Below are 16,703 nucleotides of genomic sequence, written 5' to 3'. Positions count from 1 at the left end.
TTTATATCTATGGCCAGCTTTATCATACCTCCCAACTATACCCTATTTCAGAGGGACAGTCCCTCTTTTGACAGCTCAACCTGCTGTCCCTCATTTGTACTGGAAAGTCCCTATTTTCTCTGCATTGAACAGCCAGAAAATGAAACAAACAAAGTTTCTCACTTAATTGGCTTTTAGCAGAGAGCCCAGAACAGGTAACAGGTGCAAATAAGATCCTTTGTAACAATTTTGACACAGAAAAAAACAGTTTAGATAAGGAGAAATATTGTCAAACTTGCATAAACTGCCAAATTTTGTTAAATAAACATGGTAATTAGGGGGTGGGGCCACAGAAAGCGGCGTGGTCAAAACATCCGCTTTTTTTTGTCCCTTTTTTTACTTCCAAAATGTTGGGAGGTATGTTTTATACATGAAGAAATGCATGGGGAAGATTATTTCCTTGCACAGTAAAGTCTGGAGATTCCTTTACTCTACCACAACTTTACCCTTGCCCAGTGTCGGACTGGCACAACGGGATACCAGAAAAACTCCCGGTGGGCCCAGGTGTCAGTGGTCCCTCATGCTGCTAAACTTTTGCCCTATTTCATGGTCATTCCCTATTTTTATGAGAACAAAGTGGCTAAATAGTCTGTTTTCTTTACATACTAAATCAATTATTCCATCTAAGAGAATAGAGGTTGATTGAGGAGATTAAGAATAATAGTACTGAGCGTGGCCTCTGGTCTAAGGTTTTATGGTGGGCCCCTGGTGTCCCAGACACTGCCCTTTGCCCTGCAGGAACCATTCCCGCCACTGATTACAAAACCAAAGCGCGAATCCAGCGAGAAACAAGGAATGGGGGCGTGCCCTAAAGCAAGCTCTCGTTGGGACCGCCCACATTCTAGGCGTGGGCGCCCTCTGACTGGGAGCTGCCCAGGTGCATTGTGGGGAAAAGTGCTTGTTGCTGCGGCCATTTTGTTTTTTTATCACAAGCTTTGAGGTAACGTGGTTGAGTGAGGAGAGCGGGAGCCAGTCACGATGCTTTCGGCAGCACAGCTCTTGGATGAGCTGATGGGAAGGGACCGGAATTTGGCTCCGGACGAGAAGCGGACAAACGTGCACTGGGATCATGAGAATGTAAGTCTTCCTTGTGTCTGTGTGTGCTGAGTGCTGAGACCGGGCCGGAGCTTCTTTGTGCAACCGCCCTGCCCTCCTGCCTCTAAGAGACTCTGTTCCTGGCTTTCTACCTGTCTGGGAAATCTTTATACCTAATAATGCAGTGTGTGTGTTTACTACAAATATCCTCACCTTTAATGGGCAGTTTCCCTCCCCAAAACCTCTTTCTATATAATCAACCTTTCAATACAATTAAATGAACTGTTGTTTTTATCAAGTGCTGTCTAAATGTAATTTCAGTAGCATTTTCTGTGTGTTTATGTTGTGCACTGCCGGTTGTGACTCCTGAAGCAGCCTGGAGGAGACCCACGCGTTCTGCTACATTGTTTCTATAGTCACATCCAGGGAACAGACGCACCCAGCTTTCTGCAGCAATTCCACTTACTCAGGACTAGAAATCCAATAACTGGGAGGAATGGATTTCTATAAGGAAGCTGCTTGGGTTTATTTAATGTTTCCATGAATTTCTAGTAGACTTAAGGCACGAAGACCCAAATTACGGAAAGACCAGTTATCCGGAAAACCCGAGCATTCTATAGAACCGGTCCCATACCTGTATTTTCATTGTACAAAAGTGAGTCCCCCATTACCTCTCATAGATACCTGTTGCTCTGGTCTCTCCGCACCTGCGCTGAATGTGTCCGAATCGGCCTCGAGGGCGAAGTCTGTCAGGGAGTCTGGGAGTTGTAGTGACGTTCTGTCACAGGTGGAGGCAAACAGGCTGGACATAGATGAATTATTTAACCCCCAACACCCCACTGTATGTATTTGTGTGTACTTAATACACAAGGGCTACACATATCTTGTAAATTAGGCCATATACATGTTTTTTTTTTTTTTTAGTGATCTAATTGGTCACATTTGCATCTGAAACTTTTATATTGTAAAGAAATATTGTACAACCTGTTGTAAAATATATTAGACATCACCTTCAGTTTCTCTGATCTACATAACGAAGTCTGAAACCTTGTGCTTTTATATGGCCAAACAGCTCCTCAGTGATGTATTATCCTTATCATTTACATTAGGGGATACATTATCTTGTATAATGCATGAGTGATAGTCAGAGTTCCCTGTATTACTCAGCCTGCAGCCTTGTGTCTTTATATGGTCACAGAACCCCTCAGTGACTTCTAATATCCTTATAATTTACAGTAGGGGGTACATTATCCCTTATAATACATGAGTGATACTCAGAGTTCCCTGTATAACTCTGTCTGCAGCCTTGTGCCTTTATATGGTCACAGAACCCCTCAGTGACTTCTAATATCCTTATAATTTACAGTAGGGTGTATATTTTCCCTTATAATACATGAGTGATACTCCGATATCTCTGTATAACTCAGCCTTGTGCTTTTATATGGTCAAAGAACCCCTCAGTGACTTATAATATCCTTATAATTTACGGTAGGGGGTACATTTTTCCTTATAATGCATGAGTGATACTCCGAGTTCCCTGTTTAAATGGTCACAGCCCCCTTATAGACTTCTAATATCCTTATAATAGGAGTAGGGGGTACACTATTCTCTATGCCAATATATATCACATCTCAGCACATGGGACAGTTAGTTATGCTGAGCACGCATGGGCCAAGTTTCTGTACTTGCGAAATCCCTATATTACACAATTTGATAGTTGATAACACTCTTCTGATACAGTCCAAGAAGCCAATTGGTTGGTTCGCTGGACTCTGTAGTAGCGTCTGTGCAGTTTAGTTGGAATTGAATTAAATGAGAAACTTGTGATCATCTCAACAAATGTACTAGGAGATCCATACAGTTAAAATGCATGAAAAGCTGGCATTCTTTCAGGGTATAAGGGCTCTTACACATGAGCGTTCTGACCTGCGCTCCCCTGCGTTCCGTTTTTTGGCGTTCAGCCGCAGGGGAGCGCAGGAATAGACGCAAGTCATTATTTGAAATGGGGCTGTACTCACTCAGGCGCGTGTAGGTGCCGAACGCAGGTTCAGACGCAACATGCTGCATTTTTCCTGCGTTCGGCGCCTACACGCGCCTGAGTGAGTACAGACCCATTTCAAATAATGACTTGCGTCTATTCCTGCGCTCCCCTGCGGCTGAACGCCAAAAAACGGAACGCAGGGGAGCGCAGGTCAGAACGCTCATGTGTAAGAGCCCTAAAAGAAAACTGTTGTGCTGTCGTGTCTTGAGAGGTACGTTTTCCTAAAGTTGTTGCTTAGTAATGGCAAGAAAGTACTCTGCTCTTTTCATGATGTGGCAAACACTGGTTATGGTTTGCATTGTGTTTCTATGTCTGTTTGCTTTGACGTGGATCACTCATGGTGGTTCACCTTTAAGTTAACTTTTAGTATGTTATAGAATGGCTAATTCTATGCAACTTTTCAATAGGTCTTCATTATTTTTTGTTTTTAGTTTTAATTCTTTGCCTTCTGACTCTTTCAAGCTTTCAAATGAGGGTTGAAAAAAAAAAATAGGAGAGGCCTGAATAGAAAGACGATTAATAAAAAGTAGCAATAGCAATAAATGTGTAGCCTTACAGAACATTTGTTTTTAGATGGGGTCAGTGACCCCTATTTCGAAACTTGGAAGAGTTGGTATAAGAAGGAAAATAATTAAAAAAACTATATAAATAATGAAGACCAATTGAAAGTTACTTAGAATTGATGATTTTATGACAAACTAAAAGCTAACGTAAAGATGAACCACCTCTTTAAAGGAGAGCAGACCAACCCCAGGAACAGTAAACCCAAAAACTGAAAGTGTATCAAAGTAATAGAAATATAATGTACTGTTGCTCTGCACTAGTAAAACTAGTTTGCTTCTGAAAGACTACTATACAGGTATCGGATCACTTATCCGGAAATCCGTTATCGAGAAAGCTCCGAATTCTGGAATGGCTGTCTCCCATAGATTCAATTTTATCCAAATGATTTTTTCTCTGTAATAATCCCAACTAAAATATAATTAATCCTTATTGGAGGCAAGACCAGTCTGTTGGGTTTATTTTATGTTTAAATGATTTTCTAGTATAATTTAGATATGAAGATCCAAACTATGGAAAGATCCTTTGTCCAGAAAACCCCAGGTCCTGAGCATTCTGAATAACAAGTCCTATACCTGTAGTTTATATAAACAAGCTGCTGTATAGCCAAGGGGGCAGTCATTTAAGATGGGAAAAAATAGAAAATGCACAAGTTACATAGCACATAAATAAAACACCATTGTATTGGACAGGGCTTATGTTGTGTAACTGGTCTTTTCCAGCTTAAATGGCTACACAGCAGCTTATTTATATAAACTACAGTAGTGTTTCTGAAACAAACATACCGCTTTTACCATTGCATCGTAACCGTATATTATATGTTAATTACTTAAAAACACTTTCATCCTTTTGTGTTACTGTTCCTTTAGCTGGAGTTGTACAAAGGTGTATCATTTGTATAATGGAGAATATGAAATCATTACAAACTTCTTTTTGGTTTATAACTGAACCCCATTGTAATTTGAGGAAGAGCGGGAGTTGTGGCACCTCTTCTCTGCTGCTGATGCACCGTATTATAGCATAAATCGTGCATTATTAGCAGGTAAGATTTAGCAAATAGGAAATCTAAGAATCAACAAGCGACTAATAAACAGCTGACAGAGAGATGCTGCAAAGCAGGGACAAGCCCCTGTTTTTCCGGAGTCATGTCTGTCAGGATTGACACACAGGTACAAAAAATAGTTTCTTACCTACACATATAATTCCTATAAGTGCTTTTGCCATGCTTTTTAATGTGTTCTGCCTTTTAGGGTAAGGCCAGACGAGGAGATTCGGGGAGATTGTCGCCTGGCGACTTATCGCCACGTCTTTTGCGCGACTATCTTCCCGAACTGCCTCAGCGTCTTTTTCCCATAGGCTACAGCGCAAAATCGCCTGCGCTAATGCACACGCGGCGATGCGTTTTCAATAGTCGCTCAAAGTTGCCTCAGTGAATCTCCCCAAATCTCCTCGTCTGGCCTTACCTTTAGTGTAAGTTGAAAGTCCATCCAGTGGCAGAACTATTTCAATGTAATTCCCTCTGTAAAATACTATTTATCTTACTTTGTTAAAAAGGTGCACCCATAGAGAGATAATGGTCACATAAGGTTTTGCTGGGTAAAGCAGCAAGTGATCTATACTTTTGTAGTACAGGTATGGGTTCTGTTTATGGGAAAACCAGTTATCCAGAAAGACCTTAATTACAGAAAGGCCGTCTTCCATAGACTCCTTTTTATCCAGTAATCAAACATTTTTTTAAATGATTTCCTTTTTCTCTGTAACAATAAGACCATACCTTTTACTTGATCCAAACTAAGATATAATTAATCCTTATTGGAGGCAAAAACAGCTTTTTATGTAGATTAATATTTTGAAAATATTTTTTTTAGTGTCAGTATCACTTTAAGCATACTGACATAAGAACATTTTTAAATACATCAATTAAATTTTCTGAATTATTTCACTGTTGCTGAAATAATTATGTTCAATATTCCTCTCTCGGCATCTGTTTCTCTTCATGCAGCAGATATTCATTGACCGTTAGATCCAATATGACTTATAGGGAGGGGGGGCTTCCTTTCTTAGCAAATTAATTTGAGCTTATTCAAATAACTGATTCCAGTACAAAATCTAACAAAATAACCGCACAAATCCTGTCTAGAGATGCATGGTTTCTGGTGATTTTAATAGTGAGCTCTAAGGGTAAGGCCAGACGAGGAGATTCGGGGAGATTTTGTCGCCTGTCGACTTATCGCCACGTCTTTTGCGCGACTATCTCCCCGAACTGCCTCAGCGTCTTTTCCCCATAGGCGCAAAATCGCCTGCGCTAATGCACACGCGGCAATGCGTTTTCAATAGTCGCCCAAAGTTGCCTCAGTGAGGCAACTTTGGGCGACTATTGAAAATGCATCGCCGCGTGTGCATTAGCGCAGGCGACTTTTCATTCTAGTGTATGGGGAAAAAACGCTGAGGTAGTTCGGGGAGAAAGTCGCGCAAAAGACGTGGCGATAAGTCGCCAGGCGACAAAATCTCCCCGAATCTCCTCGTCTGGCCTTACCCTAATACATCTTCTAGACAAAAGGAGCCCCCCCTATCAGATATATTGGACCTAACTGTCAATGAATATCTGACAGTACAGAATTTGTAGTTGATTGTATTTAGAAAGTTTCTTATTTCAGTATGAGCTTATTTTTTCGCTATAGTTCCCCTTTAACAATAGATTTCATATGTGCAGCAATATGTGGCCAGGTGTCCCACAAACCTTATTTCTCTAGGATCTTTGCTCCATAGGTAACATTCACACATGCTTTTATGTATAAAAAATATTATTCCAATGTTTATGCTGTAGAGCTAAACTTAATCATATACTTATCAAAATAGGACACCGTCTTGCAGCACAGTCCTGTGATTGCTCAAATGAGCTGTACCTGTATTCTGTTGACAACTAATATTGAAGATCACCTGTTATACTGCTCTTTGTATTGTTGCAGGCTCCACTCTGGTTATGGGAACTTTGGTTGCTGCATTTCGCTGGGCAAAGGCTCTGCAATTTTATGTGCAACCGAATTGATCTGGGGCTGGAACATGCAGCCTATACATTTGTTGCTCTACTTATTAGTAAGGGCTCCTATACTGTGCTCTTTAGACAGTACAGTATGAGGGTATGGCTTATTGTGTGCCCAGAACATTCCTTCTCTGTATATTTGTATTTATACATATGGGTAGGAGGTGCCTTATTGTGTGCCCAGAACATTCCTTCCCTATATATTTGTATATATACATATGGAAAGGTTTTGACACTTGTGTAGTGATTGTTTTTCTCTTTCTTCAGGTGTGCAAATACTATCTTTGTGAATTTTGTCCAGCAGAATTGTTCACCAATACACGTTCAGATTTGGGTAAGTGAAGATTGTGAAAAGTCCAAAGCAATGCGAGACGTTTCTTTGGTAGAGCATATGTGAATGTAAAATATGGAAATGGCTCCAGTTGTCCGAGGATGCTTTTTATATTTTACGTTGTGTTTGTGTGTGTGTCTCCGACATATGTGATAGAGTCCAGTAAACCGTGAGACCTTTTTTAACATTTTTGCCTTTTTGCATTTTTTTTTTTGTTAAATATTATGATGGGGTCAATTACAAATTTATAGAATTTTGGGGTTGTTATGGTAATTGTGTCTGACAGTGCCTTTATCTAATGTCTGAAGCCCATAGTAAATTAAATATACCTATACATAGGTGTTTTCCTGATGATAATTTGATCATCCTTGATCAAATTTGCAACCCGTTGGCCCAAATATTGTATCAAGAAGCTGCTTCTATTGCTATATGTATTTGCAAATTTGATAGGCTAGAGTGAGAAATCTTAGTCTCTTAGCAGCATTCTCTAGCTGCCCAGGGTTTTCTGGCCCATGGAGAAAGATTAGGCCAGAACTTGATTATTTTGTCCTTCTATATGGTTAGTACTCACAGATGTTTGAATGTAGTTTAATTTTTTTCTTTTAGGTCCATGTGAAAAGATCCATGATGAAAATCTACGAAAACAGTAAGTTTGCCTGAAAATGAATAACCTTCTGATTACTTAGCTCACTTTTCACATTTATACTGAACATGTACGTAGAAAAGTAATAAATATACCTGATTTTTTTTTAGGTACGAGAAGAGCTCCCGTTACCTGAAGTGTGGCTACGAGAAGGACTTTTTGCGTTATTTGCAAAGCTTGCTGGCTGAAGTGGAACGCCGAATACGTAGAGGTCACGCACGACTGGCTCTTTCTCAGTCTCAACAGGCTTCTGGAGTAAGTCTCCATATCCAACTCCATTGGTATCTTTGTGATTGTAATCCCTATTCTATACGTTATATTCTATCCACTAAATTCCCAACTTGTTTTTTTGTTTTTTTTTTTAGCACACAAGCTTTTATTCCTCATATTCTTTCTGACCAGACAGTTTATTCTCCCCCTTTCCTTACTGCTGTACAGCCTCTAGAAAAAGGCAATTTGTGTAGTAGCATTGTCTCCTAGTATCAGGAATGGGCTTCCATGTTTGTTTAAAGAAGTAAAGCTACAGAGGCATTGTATTGCCAATAGATTAGTTGCAATAGTGCAAGCTAGAATGCTATATTTATTCTGTAGAATGTTTTACCATACCGGAGTATAAAAAGCTCTAGAAACTCTCTATCTTTAGGATAGGAGATTCAGTGTTAACATGGTGTGACATCAGTTCCTGTCTGAGTCTCTCCCTGCTCTGGGCTCAGACTACAGTAGAGAAGGGAGGGGGGTGGAAGAGGAGCAAACTGAGCATGCTCTTGCCTAGGGCAATGAGGTTTAAGCTGAAGGCAAGAAGTCTGATACAGAAGCCCATGTGTACACAATAGAACGAAATAAATGCTGTGTTTCTTTTGACAGGGGACTCAGAGCAGCATTACTTTGGGGTTTACTGGTATATTTAGATGGGCCTTTCTGATAAGGCTTACTTAGTTTTAACCTTTTTTTGCCAGCCTAGGTAATCCCTTGTTTTAAGCACAGTTCAGCAGGAGCAGCCCCCTAAGTAGGACCATAGCCTGCACATAGATACTATAAAACAGTCTGAATAAGTTTTCTCCAGTACTAAGAACAATTCTACAGGGCAGCTCTGTTAATGTTGATGGATAATTTTTTTTTTTTTTTTTTTTTTTTACATTTTTCATAGTCTGTTGGTCCAGCTGGAAAAAATGAAGAGAAGGTTCAAGTATTAACAGATAAAATTGAAGTGTTATTGGAGCAGGTAAATTTTTTTTTTTTTTTTTTTGTTTTCTCTCTCTCTGTAGAACTGACAATATCTGCCTAAATTTCGTACCGGGCATTTATACTCTAAAAGGGCTTGTCCGCCATCAGTTTGTTCACCAGAAGTGTTTTCAGTTGCTTTCCATTTTGTATTTATCACCGTTTCCAGAATTGAAGTTTGTTCCTGTTGCTGGTGTTTGGCAGCATAATCCAGATTCAGATACTGAACTGCTACAATTTGCTACATTAGTTGATACATTTCTCACAGCATCTGTGAAATATTAGCAACTATTGTATTAATTATAACCACTGCCTTTAATGAAACTGGGATTCTGCACAGCAGGGCCACAGATAAGAAACGTATCAATGTATCAATTTAGGACAGTTTACAGAGTCAGCAACCCCAGTCCTAGAGCTTTAGCAGGACATAAGGTGAAAAATTAAACTAAAATATCAGGAACAATGGTCATGAATAAAAAAATAGATCAACAGAGACTTTTTTTCAATTACCATCTATATGAAAGCAACTGAACTGAAAAGTTTTGGAAGGTGAATGACACCTTTTAAGTGATACTGAGAAAGATGCAAAGAAGCAATTAAATTGTTGTTTTATTTTTAAATATGAAAGCCCCTAAACTATCCAACCTAGTGGTTATTATGCCTCCAGATTATCCAACCAGGTTTAACTTGCCTGGTCTTTGGTCATTCACTCCCTGAACTGGTTGTAGTACAATCCTTCACTGCATCAAAGTACTATTTACATGTCTGTTAAAGGAACCGTAACACCAAAAAATGAAAGTAATTAAAATATCATGTAGTGTTGCCCTGCACTGGTAAAACTGATGTGTTTGCTTCAGAAACACTACTATAGTTCATATAAACAAGCTGCTTAGTAGCAATGGCGGAAAATGGAAAAAAAGCTATATGGCACAGGATGAATAGTGGATAATAGATAACACCATTATGTTCTACAGAGCTTATCTGCTGTCTAACTTGAGCCTTTTCTCCTTTGAATAGCTGCCCCCATTGCAACACAGCAGCTTATTTATATTCGGGATGCACCAAATCCGGGATTCGGCCTTTTTCAGCAGGATTCAGATTCGGCCGAATCCTTCTGCCCAGTCTAATTTGCAAGCATATGCAAATTAAGGGCAGGGAGGGACATCACGTGACTTTTTGTCACAAAACAAGAAAGTAAAAAATGTTTTCCCATTCCCACCCCTAATTAGCATATGCAAATTAGGGTTCGGTAATCGGCCAGATCTTTCACGAAGGATTCGGGGGTTCGGCCGAATCCAAAATAGTGGATTCGTTGCATCCCTAATTTATATAGACAATAGTAGTGTTTCTGAAGTGCAAACAGCAGTTTTACTAGTGCAGGGCAACACTGCATTATATTTTTACAAACCCCACAAGCCCAGTGACCAGCAAAAGTGTCTTTCATATTATTTCATTTTTCAGACAACTACAGTAGCACTTGGCTTTGTGGTGACTGGTTGCTTTCCCACTAGTCCTAAGAAATTCCCTAAAAATTATAGGAATGGTCATTATCAGATTTTTAGCTAACTAAAGAGTTAGTTATTTGCATATTTTTTGAGGAATCAACGCGTTTTATGCAGAATGGCACCCGAGAACTAGCTTGTGGACACCATTCATAATTATTTGAATTATTTCTAAACACCGTCTCATTCTCTGGCTTTTTATTATTCATTTCTAAATAGATTGAGGAGCTTGGTTCTGAAGGAAAGGTAGAGGAAGCTCAAGGGATGATGAAGCTTGTTGAACAGCTAAAAGAAGAGCGGGAACTGCTTAACTCTACAACATCGGTAAATCACAAGATATTCCTTCTGATAAATCTAATCTGTACTGTGCTTATTCATGTGCAGCACAAACAATAGTTTTGCTTGAACTTTTTACATATACTGATTTAAAAAAAATGCTATTACTAACTTTACAGAGGTATTATCTGGTAGGCAGTATCACCAGAGAAGGTATGCACCTGATAATATTTTGCCCATAAAGTATAGAATATAGAAGAAATTAATGGTAGTTAATGTTTACTTTAAAATAGATTGCTGCTGTCCAACCAGTGTCTCTGGTGCAGTCCTTCCAACATTTTTTTTTCCTCTAGAGAAAGCCATACTTCTGGCACAGTGTATTGGTGTTTGATTTGGGTAAGTCTTTATTTAATACAGTTCATTTTTTCTCCAGACAATTGAAAGTTTTGCAGCCCAAGAGAAACAAATGGAAGTCTGTGAAGTTTGTGGTGCCTTTTTAATTGTTGGAGATGCTCAGTCTAGAGTAGACGATCACCTTATGGGAAAACAGCACATGGGCTATGCCAAAATTAAAAGTACAGTAGAAGAATTAAAGGTATGTTTTTAAGTTTCTTCGTAATTTACCCTTTTCTATTACAGAATTTATGATAATATGGTACACCCTTTTGGCAGGTAGTTCTGTCACCTCAAAAGGCTGTAAATTTCATGTTTTTCAATTTTTTTTGAATTTCTTTCCCCACTATCCCTGCAGTTCTCACCTTCCCATATAGGCTGGTTTTTGGGCTCTGCATGCTGAAATTTGGAAAAAATTGGGTTGGAGATGATTAAGGTGGTTATTAAGCTTGACTGATATGAAAGAATATCAGTGTGTCATAAACTTTCTAATACTCTTGATGGCAAATGTACTTTCAACATACACATATGGATGGAGATTAACGTCTTTATTACCCCTTTGTGAAACCACAATGGAACCCCAATGTTATGTTTTTCAGGGGACCAGAATACAATTATGTAAAATCGGAGAAAATGTAAAATCAGGGATATACATCATGCAATACATATTGGTAGGACTGCGGGAAAAAAATGTAAAATGAGGGAAAACTTTGAGGTTTTACTGTATAGGTTGTATGCATAGAACATTCTTTCTTTGTACATTTTAATTGAACTAATGTCCATTACACAAAATAAGTTTGTTTTCCTGTTTGTCAGGGGAAACATAATGGAAGGTGCGTGTAAAACCCATTGTAATGCAGCATTTTAAAGGTACCTATACATCGCCATTTACTAAAGGTGAGGCTTCCTAAAATAAACCTTACACTTTCTGTTTCAGGAAAAAATGAGAAAAAAATCTTCAGACCCAGATCGGGATGAGTGTTCAAAGAAAGAGCGAGATGATAAAGATCGTGAAAAAGAAAAAGAAAAGGAACAGGAAAGAGAAGAGAGAGAGAAAAAAAGACGGAGAGAGGAGGAAGCTAAAGAAAAGGAGAAAAATCGTGAGAGGGAGAAACGCAAAAGAAGCTGCTCTCGTAGCAGAAATTCAAGCAGAACATCCGAGAGACGCGGAAGCAGAACCCGTGACCATAAGAGGTCAAGGAGTAGAGATCGGAAGAGAAGCAGGTAAATTACATAGCTTTGAAGTTGGAATAAATTTCCACAACTATTTGCAAGGTCAACTTTCAAAAATAAATTTACTATCACGTGGATTTATAGGCTTTTCATTATCCTCATCAAGAGCACTCTTCATTTTGCTCATGTACTCTAGTGCTTAGTAATCCTGTACTGAAATACATTTTTAGACAGGGAAGACAATTGATTTGAGCTTTCATAATTCCTTCAGTCTCCTGAATTATGCTTTGTTAAGCTGCAGACTTTTACTGCTGCCCTGCAAATTGAAAGAATCTCCCCCTTTGCCTGGTATGTTCAGACTGGCCTTGGATAAGTGGTCTGGCTAACATCAATAAATGCAATGTAGGTAGTTTCTCTGCCAGCTAAACCATTCTGTAAAAAAACTGCCCCATATGCAATCAAATTCAGACGCTGAATATTAAATGCCATACATACACAAATAATGGTACATTGACTTTCAAGAACAAAATCCCAGTGACATGAATACATAATGCAGTGAGAAGCAGAGGGTCTACCCAACATGTATCAAATATAGTTATATAAAATAATGGATCCTGACACCCCCATACCCTTCCAAAAAGCAGGTTACCTGCAGCCAAAAGTAGGTTTCAGTATCCTAACAGGTCAAAATTAGTTCAAAAATCATCTGCACTGCATGTAAGAGCATCCATGCACCACCTAGTGGAAGATATGAGAGTATAACACATCATGAGATCAAAATGTTTGCAAGGCACACTCGTATGGAATTAAAAAAATCATCATAAAAATCATAACCGTTTAAACCTGCATAAGAATTATTAGAAGTACCATGCCTGAAGGGCAGAGGTATTAAGCTCAAAACGTCGCTTAACTTGAGACACGAATAAAATGTAATTTTTTTTTTCACTAAATCGGAGTGCTGCTGAAATACCTTCTTGAATGTTGATTAGACCTGGGCAGACACTACAAAAAGCGGTGAGCGTGTTTTTGTGGGACTACACTAGGTGGTGTTTCCAAACAAATGGTCTCTAGTTGCCATGGGAACAGTTTTGATTTATTTTGGTGGTCGCTGAGCAGCACTAGACACCAGTGTTCACTATCGCCTGTCCAGTCCAGTGACATTTGAGGGGAAGGTTGTTTGGGCCCATAAGTGACAATATGCTGCATTGGGTTTGTTTTTATTTGGGGAAGCATCACTAGCTAGGTGAAAACTGATATGACAGAGGACTTTGTGACATAGTCCCATGAGCATCTCAAAACTTATTTTTTTTATTTTTTGTTTAATTTTTCGTTTGTTTGTAGGAGTAGAGAGCGCCAAAGAAGCCAAAGTCACAACAGAACAGAAAGAAAGCACAGATCCCGAAGCAGGGAAAAGAGGAGGTCTAAAAGCAGAGAACGGAAATCATACAAACACAAAAGCAGAAGTAGGGAGAGGGACCGGGACAGAAAATCTAAGGAAAAAGGTTTGTCTAGCTCACATTTTAACTTTGTATTTAACCATAAAAAAATTGTATGGATAACGTATGCTTTCTTTGGCTTTGTATAAGCCTCCATATTTTTTTAAACTTGGGAGCACAGAAGCTCTGGAGAGAGTGGCCCTGAACATAAGGATATTTCTACAAACTCTGGCATAAAAAAATTGCCTAAAAAGGGAAAAAAAAAAAAAAAAAAGATGCTATTTATTTGGTCATGGAAAATACAAAGTTATAGTTGCCCTTTAAAAGGAAAGACCATCCTAGTAAGACTGTCTTTTCTGACATTGTCCAGAATTACTTTCATATTTTGTCTCTGAAGACGGAAAAATCAAGACAAGCCGGGATTAATTACCTGTACAGCATTGTTTGCTCCAGTGACTAGCATTTAGCTGTTGCTCATTAATACTGTTTCTATAGAAAAACGAAGCTCTGATGACAAAAAAAGCAGAGAATCCAGCAGTCGAGAGAAACCGAGTGAATCTAGAAAAACTGAATCAAGGGAATCTGTTGCACAGGTTGAGGTCAATGGGGCGAACGAAGGCAATAAATCTGAAGGTGACACTCAGTCCAATTAAAACTGATCTGATTTGACCTCTGATCAGGCAGAGGTAAGTGCAACATGTTACTCTTGGCTTGGTCTTTTGTTTTGCTAGAATGTAACCGTGCAGAGTAAGTATGCACAGATGAAGATGAGGCAGATGATTTAGAAGACAGAACACCCTCCAGTGAGAGAATGCAATGTAGCCCTGCAAAAAATGTGGAGGTATACTGTTTTCTTCTGCCTTTTAAGTTTTTCTTTTTGTAGTGAAATACAATCATTTAGTCTCTACTCCCCATGTCTCTCCCCACAACGTGCCTTCACGGAAGCATTAGCCATGCCTCTCCAAACTTATGCAACTGGAGAATTTCCTTTTTTGAGTTGCTTGGTATTTTATCATTATCTACACATGTAAAAAAAAAAAAAAAAACTTTAATTCACATGGCAGTCCCATCCATTTGATAACGCACATTAACATTAAAGCCCTGGATATCTTTTTTAAAAAAAAAAAAAAAACTTAGCGTTTGCTTTTGTGACAGATGTGTGTAGAGTTTTGCTTTGTTGCCATGCACTCTAATGCAGTTTGTTCTGTAACTCGAGAACCTGTAGAATTGGATTGATGGAGTGTAGGGTTTAATTGCACCTGTCTGCCATACCTCACTCAACGTTGGTGTTGTAAGCCGCCCATGAAAATGCCAAATTAAAAATCAAGGATTCAGGCAAACTTATCAGGTATTCACGCCAGGTACTCCTTTCTATACCAAAATCCATGTTTGAATGATGTTACCTGTGATATGAGCTTAACGTTTGTTTTATAAAAAAAAAATATATATATATATTTTTTTGCCATTTAATTGTCTTTGTTGCCACAGAGCTGCCAGACTTTTTTTTAGCTTTATTACTATTATTACCATTTAACAGTTTGGAATTCTTTTTCAACTGTGTGTAGAGATGCAGTTTGCTGCTCATTCTTAGATTTCTTTTGATAATAAACCCAAATAGATTAACTCTCATTGCAAGCAAATAAGAGGTATGTCCTTTTTTCTTTTTTTTTTTTATTATTATTATTTCCCTACCCAGTAGGAAAATGACAGTCGTGTAGTTATAGTGGCAGTTATGGGATAAAACATATTCACAGCAAAATATCTGTTGGGTTGATATAATATATCCCTTATATTATATCTTCTATTTTGAGGTTTAACTAGATACTTATTGCATGAGTCTTATACAAGGGGGCCCAGAGGCAGAAGCAGCGTGTGGTATTCAGTATGTTCACCTTGTGATATGGCTGCTGAGTAATTTGGTTGCTTTCTGTAAATTTGGCTTTGCAGGGCTGCACTACAGATACCAGAGAGAGCCGCCTGCCCAAGTCGTCTTAACTGAAGACCTTCTTTAAATGAGGTGACAGAAAGCTGTAATGAAAATTAAAGCTGTTAGCATTGCATTTATACAGTTGAGTTCAAAACCGTTGTAATGTTTATAGTGAATTAGTGCACATGTCCTTCCATTGTCGGTCCTGTTGCAAGCACACAGGATAGTCTCTTAATTGACCTAGACACCTGCTTGCACATTGTTTAAAATTATTTTTTTTTGGACTTGGAGACGCAAAGTGATTGTTTTGTGAACCACGTTAAGTTTATTTTTCACCAGTAGACCTAGACCCTCAACTATAAATAAAGCATCTTATTTCTGTTGTACATGTGCTTCTTTGTCATTTAAAAGCCTTGATATAAATCACTTTTTTTTTTTTACTTCTAAATAAACTTGCATTGACAAGTTTTGACCTGTGTCTTCAATAAAGCATTTTATTTATATTTTGGTTACAAAACATGGTCTTCCTTGTATTTATAGCTCTAGAGCAGGGGTGCCCAAAAGGTATATTGGGATCTACCAGGAGACCTTTACCTGGTGATCAGTAGATCTAAAGACACTGTCAACAAACAGCTTGTCTAAATCACCATCCTGTTTCATGCTTTTCATTCAGATATTTTTTATGCTAAGATTACATAAGAAATGGATGTTTAAACAATATACATTTTCTCAAATTAGTATTGAAGTCATATTTTCCATGGAACAGAATGCTAACAGTGATATTATGGATGTAGATCATATTGATGATTTGCTCTCTTGGTTAAACCTGAAAGCTCCATTTGATCAGTTGAGTTGGGATTTGGGGGTACAACAGTTAAATGTATATTTTCACTCCAAGGGGTCCCAGGACAAATATTGGACCTTCATGTGGGGCATGAACTGAAAATGGATACCAACCACTGCTCTACAAATTGGTGTTTTTTATAAGTCTTCTTAAATCATGTATCTCCAAGATTGTGGCCTTCTTTATGAAAAATCCTTTATGGGGCGGTTCACCTTTAATTAACGTTTCGTAAGTTATA

The 16,703-nt window shown here is 38.5% G+C and overlaps 1 protein-coding gene across 1 annotated transcript; it reads left to right on the top strand.

The window, feature by feature from the left end:
* The first annotated feature begins 983 nt into the window (after positions 1-983).
* On the top strand, positions 984-16,124 carry luc7l3.L (LUC7-like 3 pre-mRNA splicing factor L homeolog). Its single transcript, NM_001096916.1, is given in 11 exon segments — positions 984-1,116; positions 6,987-7,053; positions 7,657-7,696; positions 7,804-7,948; positions 8,841-8,915; positions 10,636-10,740; positions 11,126-11,287; positions 12,023-12,309; positions 13,600-13,760; positions 14,190-14,380; positions 15,642-16,124. Coding segments are annotated over 10 exon segments (1,299 nt in total). The 5' UTR covers positions 984-1,017; the 3' UTR covers positions 14,348-14,380; positions 15,642-16,124.
* The last annotated feature ends 579 nt before the right edge of the window (positions 16,125-16,703 follow it).

This window comes from Xenopus laevis, chromosome 9_10L (genome assembly GCF_017654675.1).
Source record: "Xenopus laevis strain J_2021 chromosome 9_10L, Xenopus_laevis_v10.1, whole genome shotgun sequence".
Lineage (NCBI taxonomy): Eukaryota > Metazoa > Chordata > Amphibia > Anura > Pipidae > Xenopus > Xenopus laevis.
This window is presented reverse-complemented; position numbering and strand designations above follow the sequence as displayed.